At 34.8% G+C, this 12,187-nt stretch overlaps 1 protein-coding gene and 1 long non-coding RNA gene across 8 annotated transcripts in view; one reads left to right on the top strand and one right to left on the bottom strand.

Moving 5' to 3' along the window:
* LOC144381623 (uncharacterized) overlaps positions 1–12,187 on the top strand; it is a 59,042-nt gene that overhangs the window by 23,518 nt on the left and 23,337 nt on the right. The gene's annotated exons all lie outside the window — the stretch shown is intronic.
* ERICH2 (glutamate rich 2) overlaps positions 1–12,187 on the bottom strand; it is a 28,200-nt gene that overhangs the window by 10,298 nt on the left and 5,715 nt on the right. For 2 of the 7 annotated variants that reach the window (XM_078070973.1, XM_078070974.1), the window contains exons 3-6: positions 9,317–9,353; positions 6,921–7,016; positions 4,748–4,896; positions 1,737–1,924 (exon numbers count right to left, since the gene is read on the bottom strand). In XM_078070973.1, the coding sequence (XP_077927099.1) occupies positions 1,737–1,924; positions 4,748–4,896; positions 6,921–7,016; positions 9,317–9,345 (462 nt within the window). In that variant the 5' untranslated portion in view covers positions 9,346–9,353. Of the gene's footprint in view, positions 1–1,736; positions 1,925–4,747; positions 4,897–6,920; positions 7,017–9,316; positions 9,354–9,582; positions 9,632–12,187 lie in introns of all 7 variants that reach the window. The other 5 variants (XM_036067345.2, XM_078070976.1, XM_078070975.1 and 2 more) reach the window with 5 other exon arrangements.

The raw sequence follows: 12,187 nt of genomic DNA, 5'->3' as shown, positions 1-12,187 counted from the left end.
ACAGAAGCAACATGAAGAATACCACATCAAGGTATATCATAATCAAATTGCCAAAAATAAAAATACAAAAGAAAAAAACTTTAAAGTCAGAAAAAGACATATACAGGTGGTCAAAAATAGTAACAGCAGACATCTTGTCTGAAACTACGCAAACTATTTGACAATGAAGCAACCTTTCAAAGTACAGATCTTCCTCAACTTACGATGGGGTTATATCCCAATAAACACATCGTAAGTTGAAATATGCATTTAATACACCTAACCTACAAAACATCATAGCTTAGCCTAGCCTACCTTAAACATGCTCAGAACACTTACATTAGGGCAAAATCATCTATTTTATAATAAAGTACTGAATATCTCATGTAATTTATTGAATACTGTACTAAAAGTGAAAAACATAATGGTTGTAAGTGTATCACTTGTTTATCCTCATGATGGCATGGCTGGCAGGGAGTTACAGCTGCCCAGCATCATGAGAGAGCAATCATACCACACATCGCTAGCCAAGGAAGAAATAAAAATTCAAAATTCAGTTTCTACTGAATGCGTATCATTTTCACATAACTGTAAAGTCAAAAAATTCTAAGTTGAACTATGTAAGTCAGGGACCGTCTGTACTGAAAAATACCTGGCAACCTACAAATCTCTAGCTCACGCATCCTTTAAAAATGAAGATAAAATTAGGACTTTTTCAGATAGACAAAAGCTGAGAGTATTCACTGCTGGCAGAACTGCATTATAAAAAAAATGTTATAGCAAGTTTTTCAGGTAAAAGGAAATAATATCAGGTGAAAATTCGGATCTACACAAAGCTACAGAGAACACAAGAAATGTATTCCAAAAAAAGATATTTTCCAATTAAAAAAAACTTTTTAAAAGATTGACCATTAAAAATAAAAATAATAATATATCATTGGGCTTACAGTATATATGGAAGTAAAATGTATGACAATAATACAAAGGATAAGAAGGGGGAGGTTAAAATGTACTGTTATGAAGTTCTTACAATATACGTGAAGTTGTATAATGTTAACTGTGACACAAGTGGGGTAAAACTGTTTTGCTCTCCACAGAATTATCAGTAAATGTTTATGTATAATTTTTGCGTGTGATCTTTCAGGCTTCAGTGCCTTTGTATATATTGTTTCCTATGCCAGGAATGCCTTCTCCACTTGTTTACCAGATGAATTCCTGAGCTTCCCTCTTCCTTCAAGATTCTAAGACTCCATGTCTCTTCCTCTAAAAATTCTTCCTTTATCCCGTTTCTCCTACTTCTATTCTCAATTAGTCACTTAATCCTTATTCCCGGAGAACCTCATAAATCCTTCTGCTAGCACACATTTCACCTTATTATAAATTGTACTATATACATAATATGTAACTGTTAGTTCTCAAGGGTAAGGACCTATCTTTCTTATTTACCTCTAAATATCCCCCAAAACTAGCATGGTGCCCAGTTATGTAGAAAGCATTCCTTAAAGCAGTCCTTGCAGAGTTTTATGCCAAGACTTCTTTGATTCCTGCTTCTGCCTTTACCAAAATACTGTAAGTCACTTCCAGAATCTTCTCTCACCTCTAACCTCATGAAGTAGTGAGAGAGATGAGTAGCTAGGTAAGCATCTGTATATGGGCAAGGATCTCTTTACTATTTTTTAAATCTTCAATGCTATACACTATTTAGTAATTTTAATATTTTTAAGTTTCTTAAATTACAATGCGCAAGTTAAACTTACTTCTGCCATTAATTCTAATGGGGCATGAGTATCCTTATTAGGGTTACTATCTTCATCATTATCTTCATCATTGGTATCATCTTCACCATCATCATCCGTTGATTCAGACAACTTATCATCAAAATCCTGAAGGCAATGTTTGTTATTTTTCTCCTGCTCTGCAAGGACTGCATCTTTGCTCACTTGACCTAAAATATACATAATTTAATCAATAAATATTGAAAAGTTCAAACATTAAAAATGGTTACTCCTAAATTAAAATTTAACAAATGACATGTTTACTCTATTGTTTCCTAGAGTTTATTTTTTTCATGACTAAATAGCACCACAATGAACTTATGTGATTTCCATTTCCAAAAAAAGTAATAAAACTGCCATGACGAAAAAATCCAAACCAATAACACTGAATTAATGTTAGTGTTAATTGTTTGGTGCTTAAAATTTTAATATATGGAAAACAATTTGTTTATAAAAAAAGTAATGATTTCAAGAAAAAAGAAATTAATGCTATTCTATCTCCAGAAATACATTTCCTAAACTGTTCTTATAGGAAAGTAAATATGAAATAAAGCCTGGAGACTAAAATAAGACTGGAGAGGCTGAACAGTAAATAATTCTTAGGCAGGTCAGGTCACTGCTTGGATACTTGAGAATAAAGTTCTTTCTTTTTCTACACACACAGACAACTTAGGAAGAGACATGTCAAGTATTCTAGATATAACCAGAGGCTACAGAACATTATTAATGATTCTTCTTAATGTCAAGACACAGGAGTTATGACCAAACGCAGATGACTGAAAAGTAAAAATAAGCACTAATGACTACCCCATTCAGTGCCCAGCACTATGAGGAGTCATAGGAACACAAAAATGAACAGCTCTTGTCCTCAGGTACTCATTCACACTCTAAGTGGGGAGTCAGAAACATAATGGATAGCTATAAAACAGTATGGAAGTACGGTGACAGACGTGTGCTAGGTAAATGAGCGCACAAAGGAGGGCCCCCTGCCACTCTGGAAAGTAGTCAGGAATTGTCCAGTCTGAGTGGATCAGTTTTTCCAAGGAGAGAGGACAACATGAGCCAATGCAGAAACAAGAATGTGTGTGGCGCGACAAAGCACTCTGACGCTGCTTGGGGGTCAAGGTTGAGACTGCAATGGTGACAGATGTGTCTGGATCTTATGGACCGGAAGTCTTGGAGTTAGGACCATATTCTAAGAATAAAGGGGCTACTAATAAAGGATTTTGAGTAGGAAAACAAGTATGATCAATTCTGCATTTCTGAAGGAACACTTGGCTAGCAGGGTGACAGTATAGCGGAGGGGAGACTGAAAAAAAAAAAAAGAGCAAGGAGAGAGGCTATAGGTCTCTTTAAAAAGTCCAGGTGAGAGAGATGATTAATGATAGGGCACTGGTAAAACAGGGATAGAGAGGAAGGACAGATTAGAGAAATATTTAAGAAGTAAAATCTCCATGATACAATCTACTGGAACATTTTCCAATAGTTTAATTCTTACACTATCTTCATTCATTTTGCGATATATGAGTATCACCTATACTATTTACTCAGTATTTTTCCTTGAATCTACTTTAACATATAGATTTTATCAGATCATAATATTACTATCCATGAAACTGATATATGTATGAATAAAAGTAACATACAATAATCTTAACAAACATTATATACCATTACTCTTCTGAACATTACATATGTTAACTCATTTAATTCTCTCAACATCTCAATGAGGTGTATACTGTTGTCACCCTGTTCATAGATGAAACTGAGGGACAGAGAGGTTAAATAACCTACCCGACTTCACACTACTAATTTAAGCGGCAGATCTGGGAGTCAGTGTGGCTCAAGTCCATATTCGTAACCATGTCTTACTTTTTTCTGACACATATGGAAATACAGTAGCATTAAACTAATTTTTTTTTTAAAGTTTACTGTGTGTTTCCAAAAATTATCTCTTTGCGAAAGACTACTGAGTGAGCTTGTCAACTGGTCTGGCTCTACCGACATCTTAACAGTTTCAAACTGAGCTTGCGTGACACCTCGCTTTTGTGTAAGATTTTGAGTGTTGGGAAGTCTTGTGACATGGGAGTTTGGCCATTAGCTACTCCAAATCATGTAGAAACACTTGTTAGAAAGAAAATGAGGAAATCCAGGAGAGCTCAAGAGAGGACAATGTTAAGAAAACCCAGGCCAAAAAAGAAAAAAAGGAAAAGCTGATAAAAACTCCCCACTCTAAAGCAAACTCCTGACTAAACAAAAAAAAAATGCTACCCTGGAAAGGGATACTGGTCCTTCCTAGAATGGCTGGGCTCTTCAGGCCATCTACCTGCTTCTGTTTCATTTACAGTCTCCATTCAGCTCACAGCACCCTGATTGATCTTCCAGTGGGTACCCAGCCTGCTCAGACTCATCACACTGATGTCATCAGGGGAAGGTCATAATAAGGAATTAAGGACTTCATGTGATGTCACAGGAACTGTCTCCTTCAATTCACAAACACTGAACATCAAGGGAAATTTTCTGATCCCTAGAGCTAAGACAGTCCTCCCCTAGGTGCCATTTATTTCTATAATAGCACCCCCCACAACATGTCACTGCTTTATTTTTTATTATTTATTTTTAATAGTTGACTATCTCCCACTAGAATGTGAACCTCATAAAAGTAAGGTTCTTGTCTATTTGCCAACTATTGTATCCACAGCTTCTAAAACAGTCCTGGCACTCAACAAACCATTGTTGAATGAATGGAACTTAATGCTTTCATAGGTATTTTAGTTCATTTTAAAATTTAATACCTCATCATTATCATTTTATATAATGTATACTATGGATGCCATACCTGACTGCATATCAGAATCATGTGGTACATGAATTTCAAAAATTACTGGTTCCTATGACCTGCTCCAGACCTATAGAGTTGTCAGGAACCCAAAGGTCACGCAGGACGGCTCATTTAGAAGCTACATTTACTCGCACAAAACAAATGTTATCACCTGTGTTTTCCTTTAAGAAGGAAGATGACCACAGCTTAGACTGTAGATTCATTTCTGTATCTTTATTTTCAATACACTTTGAAGATACTCTATTTTCAGTGTTCCTTAAAGAAGCTGTATTTTCAATAGTTTTTGAAGAGACTTCCTTCCTAAATGTTAAAGTAAATAGTGAAAAAATACTTTCCTAGGTCACAGTTCTTTTTAAAGCTTCATATGCATTCATACACACACACTTAATATAAACACAGAATATATCAACAATAAACTGAATAGCTAAAATGTATATCTTTTTTGTGGAAAAGCATTAAAAATCATTTTTACTGATGATTAAAATTCTATTTCTACTTGGCATTTGTCATTGTGTAATGATCCTTAAAATCTTTTCAGGGTTCTTTAACATAGAGCATACAAGCAATCAATTATATGAATGTCTTTGCCATATCATTGTAATATGTTGGAATAAAACTAGGAACACTAGCCTTGAGGTTTTTTCTAGATTTATAGACCAGTTCTCACCATTGCTAAATGCTACACTTACGGAGAGAGTCCAAGACGAATATCAAACCTTGGTCATAACATAAAGTAGCCTGCTTTTTCATTAAGTAGCTGAAATAAAAATGGGTTAATTTTCTCTTTTAGCCTTTAAGCCCTGAAACTTCATGTCAATAATAATGCATTAAGACAGAGGATTCATGTGTGGTGCACTCTGTTTACAAAGACAGGTACTCATGCTGGTGAAAAAATAATCCCAAGTCTCTTTTCTGTGGTCTTAAGATTCTTTTAAAAAAATGTCTCCTTTACCAAATTAAAAAAATTCAACTTCTACTTTGCATGTCAAGATATAAAAAGATGTGAAGTATTTTCTTTCCCCAGTTACGGTGGCTCTTTTACCCACTGCCATATGAATCCAGAACATGAGTATAGTTAAGTCAGTGATCTTGTATAGTGATTTAGCAAACAGGCTGAATAGCTTGTTATATTCTTAATATTATGGGAGGGAACGGAATCTCACTTCCTCAGTATATGCTCCTAAAGCAAAACCCCTCTCTAGTAATGAAAAATGCAAAGTTGATTTGCATTTGTTCTGCCTCTGCCCTCCTTGATTTTCTAATTATGAAAAAAAAAAAAAAGCATCGAAGATGAAACTCTACATCTAAAAAGTTGGGAAGTCAGTTAAGTATTTAATTTCTAGTGAGATTCCTGTTATGTCAAAGCTTGCCACAAGTGATTACTAGAATTTATATGCTCTACTATCTAATCTAAGTTAAAGAACTTTGCTGTCTTCCCCCCACAACGAATTAGTGTTTTGTTGAATCTCAGATACCATGTATTTACTATAAGATATACTGTTATTTAAGAAAGAAAAAGCACTGCCAAATTTAAGTGTAAGATGCCATCAATTGTAAGAGAGTATGTGTGCTTTAGAATCTATGAGATATGGTACTTACATATTCACTAATTATATCCCTAAGAGAGGGAATTTATCTGGTATAGTTCTGGGTACTTAGATAATGGGAAATGCCTCTAATAACCTTAATGACACAACATGGAGGAAGCCAATGCCCAATATTAAATGGGATATTACTATTTGGAAGCAGTGAACATACCGTCAAAATACATATGAGAATTGACAAAATCATCATTTTAACAGTAAAATATGAATTCCTTTTCTGCTCACTTTCTGTAGTCTTTCTCATACATAGTTTCAAAGAATCAAAGTCCCAAGTCCAACCTCCTCTTCAACTATAATCTTTTGACTTCCATTTGAGAAAATGACATTATTTACGGTAATGCCTCTAACCATTTAAGAAAAATAGGTAACTAGTATACTCTAAAAGATTTGTTTTCTTTAATTCAAATAGTTACAGTTGAGGAAAGATTCAAATTTTTACTTTATGTAATATCCTTTGGAAATGGAAGATATTTAATTTAGGTCAGAGAGTCAGTCAAGTTAGATATCCTACTGAAACATATTTATGTTAGAGCACAGATATCCTAGATTTTAGGACTGTTCCTAAAAATCTATTAAGAGCTTTAGGCATATTTATGAAGTGGCCCCAAATTTCTATTGGAATTAATAATTTTGTCAGCAAGTTTAGATTTTAAACTTTGCTTAAAAAATCATTTAAACTTGTCAAACATAGGCTTAAAACTGAAATTGATTAAAACTTACTTTTCTGAGAACGTCCTAGCTACATTTAGAGAGACTTGTGTTGGTAAGGTACAAAGTTTGCTTGCCAATCTTGCTCTACGTCCAAAGAGGCATTTACTTAAGGTATAAAAATAAAAATTAAAAAAATAGCTTGTCATTCATCTTAGAAGAGATAAAACATATGATTATGGAAAACCTATAGGTACATTTTTTTCAATTGAATGCTGTGGATTTACTTCAGCCATTCCCCTCAACATCTTTTTATGCTTGAAAGCTTGACCCCAAACCCAAGAGATCAAAGGTCCAAGATCTATAAAACTTCATCTAGCATTAAAGATATATTGTACTTCTTTGCTGAAAATTGTTAATTAAGTGCAATTTGTTGGGTAGACAAAATCTTTCACACATAGGATCCATGGGGAAAAGAGGAAATAATAAATGTGGGCTTTGCATGCCCCAAAATTTGAAACTCTTTGTTTCTCAGTCCATACACTCCTTATGCCTCAGACTAAAGAAGCAATCAGAAGACTAAGGCAAATGCACTCCCACTGCTTCACCTGACAAAGGACGAAGTGGAGTTGGGGGCGGGGGGGGGGGGGGGGGGAGGAGGTGCCGCCAGCAGGGAGGTAGAGAGTAGAATGAAAGCTATACTGAGAAAATTCATCAACTTTCCAGGTCACACTGCTCCTCCAGCAAAGGTCCTCTGATTTTCTATTTTCCTACTTGATCATTTTTTTTTTTCCAGGACTGGCCCTGTTTACCTTGAACTCTGGGTAAGGTTCAAGGTGACAAAGTCACACACCTGTGAAGCTTATTGGCTACACTAACCATTCCTCCTCCTCCCTCACTCCAAACAACAATCAAACCAAACCCAAATTCTTCTCTGCAAGTGAACTGAAGGGAACATGATCTTTTTGTCCTTGCAAAAATTAGTTTGATAAGCAGATGCAATTATTAATGAGATCAAGAGAACAAGTAATCACTCTGCTTTTTTATTTTGGCCCAGGCTGCATTTGATTTATCCCTGGCGTTTAACTCAGGATGTGGATTACCCTTTGCTTCAGTTCCAACACTGCTTATCACAATCTATGTGAACATCAGTATTCAGACACAATAGTAATTTATTTTCATTAATGACCTACTATTATTATTATTGAAAGTTATATCATACTTCCTTCAAAGACTATAAAAATTTTCTTACATTTTTAAAATTTAAATATGTTTCAAACCATGTAACTGGATATAGATACATATTTACATATAGCTTAATATACTTAATGGGGCATTTATTTTTTTCTGATTAGCTGTAACAATCTGAAATAAACATAGATTCTCTGTCTTTGATCTGTTATACATTCTTTCTCTTTAATATAAAAGTATGTATTTAATATATAATTTACAACCAAAGCCAAGGTGGACTCTAATTTTAATTTTTAGCTTTGACAGTATGAAAATTAAAATATATGTTGCATGAGGTGAAAAATTTCCCAGCCAATTTTATTCAGAATAAACCAAAGTAATATCAGTTTGGCACCATTCTACCAATCTGCCAATAATTGATCACTATGAATGTGTTTTATGATCAACTTTCAAAGTATAATTTTTCATGGAATTAATAATATAATTTTTTTCTCAGGAGGTAGGAGATGATCAGATCAGGAAAGGTTTTGATGAATTATCAGAATCAGTGCCTTGAACAAAGCAGGTACTTAATATTTAGCTACTATACTGAAACTGGACCATGATTCTTTTTAACACTAGTCCCTTCAACTAATTGGGGTGATCAGTTTCCCTTATTTAGTAATAATGATTCATCTCATAGTAAATCTTTAATTTAATTTTATTTTTTTTTTTTTTTAAAGATTTTATTTATTTATTTGACAGAGAGAGACACAGCAAGAGAGGGAACACAAGCAGGGGGAGAGGGAGAGGGAGAAGCAGGCCTCCCGCCGAGCAGGGAGCCCGATGCGGGGCTCGATCCCAGGACCCTGGGATCATGACCTGAGCCGAAGGCAGACGCTTAACGACTGAGCCACCCAGGCGCCCCTAAATCTTTAATTTTAAAGTAAATATTCATTTAAAGGGATATTCTGAAAGACATGAGCAAGTATCAAAAGGAAATAGGAATGAACAATGAAAGTTATGTAAGTAAAATACAGACTACTTGGTATTTAAGCATTTAAAAAGTAGAAATGACTATTATCTATACCTCTAAATTTTTATCAAAATTCATTTTTCATTTTAAATGTTCTTTTGTCTAAGTAACAACTGCTTTGACTGAAGCAAAAGCTCAAGTGCTAATCCATGCATTTCTGGCCTTTCAAATTTAATTGGGTGACAAATGACTGCATTATCTAGTTCTAATTGCTCAAAAGGCATGTGATAGATCAGCTGCACAACCAGAGACATCTTCTTACTCTGACATTGCTTCATTTGGTTCAATCATCACTTTTTCTGAAAGAGAAGAAAAAAAATCAACTCAGTATTTTTTCTGTAGTGATGTTCCTAACAGAAATTCCTGATTGGCAAATACACTTCAGCATTTTTTGAATGACAAGCAATCTAATAAAGGATTTAACTGCTAAGACTTCAAGCACATTCAATCACTCAAGTAGACTATCTTCTTAATATTTAGGACAAAATGGTGATGAAACATATTCTTTTTAAGTAATGAATCATTTACCCTTTGGGTCAAACACTAGCAATCTGCCATTCTGTTTATATTTTGGTACCTAAAATAGAAGCAAAAATAAAAACTAGCATTATCATTATTATTTTAGTTTGAGGTACTTGAAATAATTTATAAATAGCCTTTATATAAACATTTCTATTATTTATGCTAAAATATAATTTTATACTAAAGCCAATTATTCAGAAACTATGTAAATTGGTGGTAAAAGAGATCTATAGCATCCTAAAAACAATTTATATAGTCTTGTCTTTACAGCATCTGTCTTGTCTAGATAATTCTTGCAAAAACCAAAATATTGACTTCCTGAGTCTTTAAACACTGTATAAATTTAGACTATAAATAAAACAATGCAGAACTCTGTCAGAAGGATATTAAATATTTTGGCTTTTTTATTTAGTGGTGTCACTGCCATCCTAACTGAAAAACCTCATTCTTTTGTATTATGAAATTGGGTTAAAAAAAAAAAGTCTAGAGAAAGTAGCCCTTCCCTTCTCCCCACTTCACCTTGGAGCTTATGTAAAAAGAGCTATAGGAATAATTTTGCATGTTAGAAAAGTGAGGTATTAAATAAGCCTCTAATTCTCTGCTTCTGTTTTGGTTTTACATAACTTGGACTCTAGATCCAGATCCAAATACAATCAACAGTAGGTTAAGGACTCCCCTTTCCTACTGAGCTGACCCTAGAAATCATAAATTCAGCTTGGCTCATCCTTCCAAAGCCATGTTTCTCCCCTACTTTAACAAAATAAAACAACATAAACCACATTCCAGTTCATCTGTGCCACATTCCAGTTCATCTGTGTTATGAAAAACAGCGTAGTTAAGCCAGAACAAGAAATTTTTGCATGGTATTTCAAGATAAGAGATATTTTAAATAAAATATTTTTATTTCAATAAATACATTTAGAAGTTAACCTTTGATTTTTATCCAAAGATACATTTTAAAATACAATTCTTACCTTATAAGTTCCCCTATGTATTTATTAATACTTATAAATTACAATGTTTTCTTTGTGAATGTTTACCTTTCTTAGGTTACCCTAAACAGATTTTCCTGTAAGTTAGCTCTTCACATATTTGGGCAAATTTAATTTTAATTGTTAAGACAAAAATCAACTTTTAACGGTTTTTAAGTATGAGAGAGGCCACACTTAAATTTTTCATAAATAACAATTCACTTTCCCTCTCCTTCCCCAACACTTGCTATCCCCACATCCCAAGCAAGACTTCAAAAATTAGTAGTAGAAGTACATACTAGGGATTTCTGGAATACAAAATTCAAGGCCAAAACTGTGGACAATAAAAGAGAAGCTTCTATTTTGTATTAAGTTTTTCTCTTTTAAAATCTGTCTCCCTTGTACTGATTTGTACTCTGGAATAAAGCACTGGTACATAAACTTTTGTCCCAGGCTTTGTTTTCCGGGAAATCCTGATCAAGCCAGACATTATATATGTTATTAATCTGATTATCCCTCTGAGAAATTCAGAGAGAGCTGAAGTCCATCAAAAAAGCGAGGCATCTTTTCGGGAAAAACAGCTACAGAAGACCAGGGGTGCCTGGGTGGCTCAGTCAGTGAAGCATCTAACTCTTTATTTCGGCTCAGGTCAGGATTTCAGGGTCGCCTGAGGTGGAGCCCAGTGGTGTCCAGCTCAGTACTCAGCATAGAGTCTGCTTAATATTCTCTCTCCCTCTCCCTCTGCTCTGCCCCCACCCCGCCCCCCGACTCACATGAGCGTTCTTTCCCTCTAAATAAATACATAAATAAAATCTTAAAAAAAAAAAAAAGTTGCAGAAGACCAGACTCTAGGATAAATGCCCTACTTCTCTAGGGCAGTAGAGCTCAAAGGCTGAAACAATGCAATAATGAACCAAATAAGGCCCTAACAAAAGAAATCCAAGATGACCTGTCCTGAGAGGTACTTTCCACAGATTTCCGCAGCCCATATGTCTGAGTAGACATCCTCTTTATATTTATATTCTCTCCTTTCTAGCTCTAGGATCTTTATGAATTGCTACATTCTACCTTTTACCTGGATGAAACATCAGGGCATATAATTCTCCCATTTTCACCTGGTAAAAGAAAAACCTAGGATGGGCAGATCCCAGCCCTTGATGGAACCCCAGGCTCTGCTAGGTCTGGATTTATCATTACCTAGGAAATGTCCATTTAATCTCCTTTCATAAAATTGAATTCTATGGGGTGGGGGGGGCAGTACAGGGTGATACTCAAGAGTTGGGGCTCTTCAGAGAAAGAGACTGGATTCATGGCCCAGTTCTACCATTTCCCAAGTAAGCTTCAGTAGGTTACTTAACTTCTTTAGGTTTCAGTTCTTCCATCTGTAAAACAGGAATCACAATAGTGCCAACTTCATTGGATCAGTGTAAGAATTAAATAGGATGATCTGGTAAAGTGTTTAGCATAGCACCTGGCACACAGGAGGGATGCTGTAGAAACAATGTGATGTTTTATCTAAAGGAAAAACTGGGAAGATGTCCTATAGGGCTGGTTAAGATTGCTTAGGGAGCCAAAAAGGTTTTACTGTGATTGAGACAAGCAGACTAGCTCTGAAGACTTTTAATTAATTAATTAAAAAA

This window comes from Halichoerus grypus, chromosome 4, assembly GCF_964656455.1.
Source record: "Halichoerus grypus chromosome 4, mHalGry1.hap1.1, whole genome shotgun sequence".
Classification (NCBI taxonomy): domain Eukaryota; kingdom Metazoa; phylum Chordata; class Mammalia; order Carnivora; family Phocidae; genus Halichoerus; species Halichoerus grypus.
The sequence above is the reverse complement of the archived record's forward strand: the minus strand, read 5'-3'. Positions and strand labels throughout refer to the sequence as shown.